The sequence below is a fragment of the Pelophylax lessonae genome (genome assembly GCF_965119305.1).
Source record: "Pelophylax lessonae genome assembly, chromosome: 8".
Taxonomy (NCBI): Eukaryota; Metazoa; Chordata; class Amphibia; order Anura; family Ranidae; genus Pelophylax; species Pelophylax lessonae.
This window is the reverse complement of record NC_138775.1, coordinates 91,210,839-91,216,838: the sequence shown is the minus strand read 5'-3', so window position 1 is coordinate 91,216,838 and position 6,000 is coordinate 91,210,839. Positions and strand designations below refer to the sequence as shown.

At 37.0% G+C, this 6,000-nt stretch overlaps 1 protein-coding gene across 2 annotated transcripts in view; it reads right to left on the bottom strand.

Moving 5' to 3' along the window:
* Positions 1-1,184: 1,184 nt before the first annotated feature.
* Positions 1,185-6,000, bottom strand: part of CACNG2 (calcium voltage-gated channel auxiliary subunit gamma 2) — a 230,898-nt gene continuing 226,082 nt past the window's right edge. Inside the window, exon 5 of one of the 2 annotated variants that reach the window (XM_082265107.1) lies at positions 1,185-3,704. In XM_082265107.1, coding sequence (XP_082121233.1) covers positions 3,175-3,704 — 530 coding nt within the window. In that variant the 3' untranslated portion in view covers positions 1,185-3,174. The remainder of the gene's footprint in view (positions 3,705-6,000) is intronic. The other variant, XM_082265108.1, reaches the window with a different exon arrangement.

Here is a 6,000-nt window from a genome sequence, read left to right as displayed (position 1 = left end):
CAACTGGGATTCAACTTAACATCTGTTAATCCACATTGTACAGACGACCTTTAGAGACGGTCACCATCCTTCTCTATGGCCGCCTCATGGATACAGGTTACTCTGTAATATATGTGATCGCTGTTACAATTATCATTACCTAGCAGGTTATGCGATTTGCACACTGTTTTGAGGCTTTGCCGCCTTATTTTATTGTATGTACACTGTATGTTCATCATTTTATATATCTCTTTTCTGTCTCTGTCATAAATGTGTGTTTTTTTGTGAATTTTTCAGTAAAAATATACCATTTTAATATTGGTGCCAATAAAGTCCAAATTCTTTTTCTTCTATTTCCTCTATGTGTATATAAAGGTTTGTTTTGTCTGAACCAGCCCTTCTTTGTTGATTGCAACACTCAGATTTTCCATCCTATTTAAAACCTGCTTTATTATATGATAACAGTTTTCATCTTTCTTGTACTTACTTTGGGCTCTAGTAGTCAAACAGTGCTGTAATAGCAGGGAGTGACATAACCAAGAGCACCAATGACAGCATCTTTGCAGACTCTTTTCCCTGTCTGGAAGACCACACATGTAGGGATGAATGATTTTCTTAATAGTTACCTATTTTTAAAATACAACAGTTTTTATATTTGTAAGTCCTAAGTCCTAAATATGTGGGTTAGTAAGGATTTCGCTGGTAGCTGGAAAAGCTGGTTGTTGCTATCTTTGTGTTTCTTTGCATTGCAAACAGTATACCATACAATTTCCATCTGAAATCCTGCCATGTATTTGCACTAATGCGTTGATGCAATATTATATATGTCAAATATACACTGTATAGTAGATGAGTAATTTAAATGTATACCATACTTGTAGCGCATCTCCAGTGCTGACAATTTGATGCAGCACTAATCCACTTCAGGTTTGTAAAGAAAATTAAATATAAATATTTTTTTATAATAAAAATGTATCCTATATGTAAGATAGATGTCACAAATCTTATTAAACATACATTCCCAGTAAATTAAATATTTTTACTTAACACTATATGATAATAGAAAAATAAATATATATATATATTTTTTTTACACATACATATATTTATATAGAAAGTAATATAAATATATACATTTATATATATAGATATAGTTATACCTATATATTTCTATGTATAGACTTTTATATGTATGTGTTTATATTTCTTTGACAGCTGAAGGAAAACTGACTAGCATATATGTTTTTTTTATTTTCTGAGATTTCTTAATAATGTCTTTGATGTGAGAATATTAGTAATCTTTGTTACAGTGCAAATGTTTAAAAAAGTGGTTTAAAAGCCTGGCTTGGCATTTTCTGCATCCATTCTTATGCAGCCCCTACTGAATTTGTAAAAGAAAAAAAAAAAAAAAGAATAAATAAAAATAAATTAAATAATTTCAGACAAAAATATAGTATAATTAAATAAAACAAATCCTATGACCTACCCACCTTTCCCCACCCAGAAAAAAACATGTTTGTTCATTGAAAATCGCTTCACATTTTTTTTCCTCCCCTTCCCCAAATTCATTTATTTTTTTTTTGCCCCAGTATTCTCGTCCTTTTGCTTTGATCGTTTTTTTTTTTTTTCTTTTTAAATGAATCAGTTAAATGAACAGGTACATAGAGGGAATTCATGCATTTTTTTCTTCGTTTGGTTCATTCTATCCTTTTTGGGAATTTTTTTAATGTGTTTTGATTTTTTTTGTCTTTTTTTTAAGAAATCTGTTTTTTCTTCTTCTTTTAGCACTTTGTTCTTTGTACTTGCACGTTCTTGCTCAGTATGGGTCTCTAGCCCTTTCAGTCTCTTTCATTCTACCATTGAAACTTTGTTTAACCCTTTCAGTCTTACCAGATAAATATAATGAAAGGGTTAAATTCTACAGTTTGCTTGTACAGGGTAAAGGTATACAAAAAAAATACCAAATTCCATGAAATATTAAAAACCCTCTAAGCAAGATAAGAAATTAAAACTTTATACTTCATAATTCCTTTGTACATGTGCATGTGTGTGTGTGTGTATATGTATATGTATATGTGTATATATATATATATATATATATATATATATATATATATACACACACACACACACATACTCTGCCATTTTGCCTTTGCACACAGTGATGGTTTACACGATGGTGATGCAGTATGTTGTTCAATGTGGCTATATATTGTTATCACGTTCCCAGTAAATATGCTGCATAAATGTTTTTAATAGTAATGTTTAAACATGGGTACCCACTATCATAAGTTTCTTTTGTTTCGCAAGGCAATTTTTTATAATTATTGTTATTAATCCCCATACAAGCAAGACTGTGTGTTAGACAGAATGCATTTTTCAAAAAATAGAACCCAAAATGTTGTATATTAGCATGTAACAATTATAGCCTTTAAAGGTCCTCCACATGTTTCAAAATGATGATGTTTACTGCATATTTGATGCAGCAGTGGTTCTTATATATAAAGTGAAATAATCTAATTCTAGACATTGGATATGACTTTCTGATTTGGCAAGATGTTCAGTTTCAGACAATCCCATAGACCATCTTGAATATTTGTGTCAAAGCAGTTGTGTGTAGTTATGCTAATGGTAACATTTTGAGGCTATTTTTGAAAGAAAGCCCCTGTCCTAGCCATGTAGATCTGTGTATCAGACTTTGTTTAATTGCTTTGTACAATAAGTTTCACTGCAGATCAAGTGAAGAACGTATTTTCCTTTACTTCGAGTTTCTGGGATGGCCTCATGCTCTTTCCTGACGCTGGCTCTTATTTTAAACCCATAGAAATGTTAAAATTTGATTTTAGTTTATGGTTTCAAAATTTGAATAAAAATTGAAGGTTACTAGTATGTGACTTCAGCAGTTTCTTTCTGATGCTCATTTCCATTTTTACATGGTTTTAGTAGTCTAGAAACAACTGGGCTACTATTGAATTCCAAAACATTTGAAATTACTGTTTAAATGTTGTGGTGTCTGTGTAGAAACAGAAAGGCTAGCTTTGGAACTGAATTTAGAACCAAAAGAGTTCACTTGTTGATTAAAATGACAGTCAAAAGCTTGATACACAGATCCTGATCTCTAGACCACACTACTTTAGCTTTCTGACCCTCTTTGTTCTATCCCTCTTTGTCTTTCTTTTCTTGCTCCATCCTGTTTCATACTGGGGTGGTCCTGCGGTTGGCTGTGTTGGTGTGCGCAGAGTCCTTATTATCTTTGGGTATACAGTTATGAACTTGGAGGAAGCTGTTATCCGAGTTATAAGTGGCCGTGGGGGTCCCAGCCGACTTGAGGGGGTCGCGGCTCAGCGTGTACATGGAGATCTCAGTGGAGGGAAGGGTGTTGAAGCCCTTAAGGCCCACAGGAGAGGCATCACGGGAGTGGGATGGCTCCGTAGACCGGGAACTGGAGCGGCTACGCCTCTGATAACGATAGCGATAGCTCGGAATGCGGGTGATTGCAGAGGACTGGAGGTAGTCCGTGGCCCGTGCTGTGGCCCTCAGTTGTTTGTGGCGGTCAATGAACATGTGAACAGCAAGCACTCCCACCATTTCAGCAATAATGAAGGAAAGGGCCCCAAAGTAAAAAGACCAGCCATATGAGTAGCTGTTTTTCTTTGAGTCGCTTTTGGAAGGGTCACCTGCATTGGCTGATATGTAGACAATGATTCCAATGATGTTGCTTAGACCTGTTAAATTTATACAGGAGAAAGAAGGAGGATAAAGTATTACACCGTAAGAAGATGCCAACTGTAATTCAGAACTAGAACAAATATTATATAACATGGAAATTCTTTATGCTAAGCAAAATATCACTAAAAGTGTGGTCCTAGGCTTCCCTCCCTCAAAACTACGGCTTAACCCTCTCCTTCAGTCACTAGGTAATCAGTATGTTCACCAAGGGCAACTGGGGACCTGGAACTGAGGTAAGAACTATGGAGAACTTGTGAAAAAGTGGAAATATAGACAGTCCGTTGAATTCAAAGATAAAAAGAACATACATTTTTACTGTTTTATCTGCAATAGGATTGGCATTTTTAGCTACTTATTAACACATATTGGCTATACTATTCAGCCGCATCTCTATTTTATTTGGACAGAGGTGATGATGCTGATTTATGTACAAAGGACAGGTTGTAGGGAGGCAACACAAAAATAGCATTGCTAAACTGGGAAAAAAACTGCCTGGTACGGTGTCACAAATATGTGTGAATCCCAAGACTGGCTGAACAGAATGACAAAACCTTTTGCATGTAAAACAGTAAACATACAGTATCTCACAAAAGTGAGTACACCCCTCACATTTTTGTAAATATTTTGTTATATCTTTTCATGTGACAACACTGAAGAAATTACACTTTGCTACAATGTAAAGTAGTAAGTGTACAGCTTGTATAACAGAGTAAATTTTCTGTCCCCTCAAAATAACTCAACACACAGCCATTAATGTTTAAACCACTGGCAACAAAATGGAGTACACCCCTAATTTAAAATGTCCAAATTGAGCCCGGCGTTATGTGACTTGTTAGCGTTACAAGGTCTCAGGTGTGAATGGGGAGCGAGTGTGTTAAATTTGGTATTATTGCTCTCACTCTCATACTGGTCACTGGAAATTCAACATGGCACCTCATAGCAAAGACCTCTCTGAGGATCTGAAAAAAAAGAATTGTTGCTCTACATAAAGATGGCTTAGGCTATAAGAAGATTGCCAAGACCCTGAAATGGAGCTGCAGCATGGTAGCCAAGACCATACAGCAGTTTAACAGGACAGGTTCCGCTCAGAACAGGCCTTGCCATGGTTAACCAAAGAAGTTGAGTGCACGTGTTCAGCATCATATCCAGAAGTTGTCTTTGGGAAATAGACGTATGAGTGCTGCTAGCATTGCTGCAGAGGTTGAAGGGGTGGAGGGTCAGCCTGTCAGTGCTCAGACCATACGCCGCACACTGCATAAAATTGGTCTGCATGGCTGTCATCCCAGAAGAAAGCCTCTTCTAAAGATGATGCACAAAGCTTGCAAACAGTTTTGCTGAAGACAAGCAGACTAAGAACATGGATTACTGGAACCATGTCCTGTGGTCTGATGAGGCCAAGATAAACTTATTTGGTTCAGATTGTGTCAAGTGTGAGGCTGAAACCGTGTTAGGAGACAAAGATAAGTGTGTCTTGCCCTCAGTCAAGCATGGTGGTGGGAGTGTCATGGTCTGGGGCTGCATGAGTGCTGCTGGCACTGGGGAGCTACAGTTCATTGAGGGAGCCATGAATGCCAACATGTACTGTGACATACTGAAGCGGGGCATTATCCCCTCTATTTGGAGACTGGGCTGAAGGGCTGTATTCCACATGATAAGGACCCCAAACACACCTCCACGACAACCACTGCCTTGCTAAAGAAGCTGAGGGTAAAGGTATTTGACTGGCCAAGCGTGTGGGGGGAATCCTCAAAGGGAAGGTGGAGGAGCGCAAGGTCTCTAACCTCCACCAGCTCCATTATTTCATCATGGAGGAGTGGAAGAGGACTCCAGTGGCAGCCTGTGAAGCTCTGGTGAACTTCATGCCCAAGAGGGTTAAGGCAGTGCTGGAAAATAATGGCAGCCACACAAAATATTGACATTTTCGCCCAATTTGGACATTTTAAATTAGGGGTGTACTCACTTTTGTTGCCAGTGGTTTAAACATTAATGGCTGTGTGTTGAGTTATTTTGAGGGGACAGAAAATTTACTGTTATACAATCTGTACACTCACTACTTTACATTGTAGTAAATTGTAATTTCTTCAGTGTTGTCACATGAAAAGATATAATACAATATTTACAAAAATGTGAGGGGTGTACTCACTTTTGTGAGATACTATATGTGTATTTTAATTTTGTATTTAGATTTAACTGGTATTCCTACCTTATTTTGGCAAAAAGACCTGCTTGTTAAGTTATCTCTATTCTGCATCCACCACAGCTCCTCAGTATAAAATGAAAGCACTTGATGAA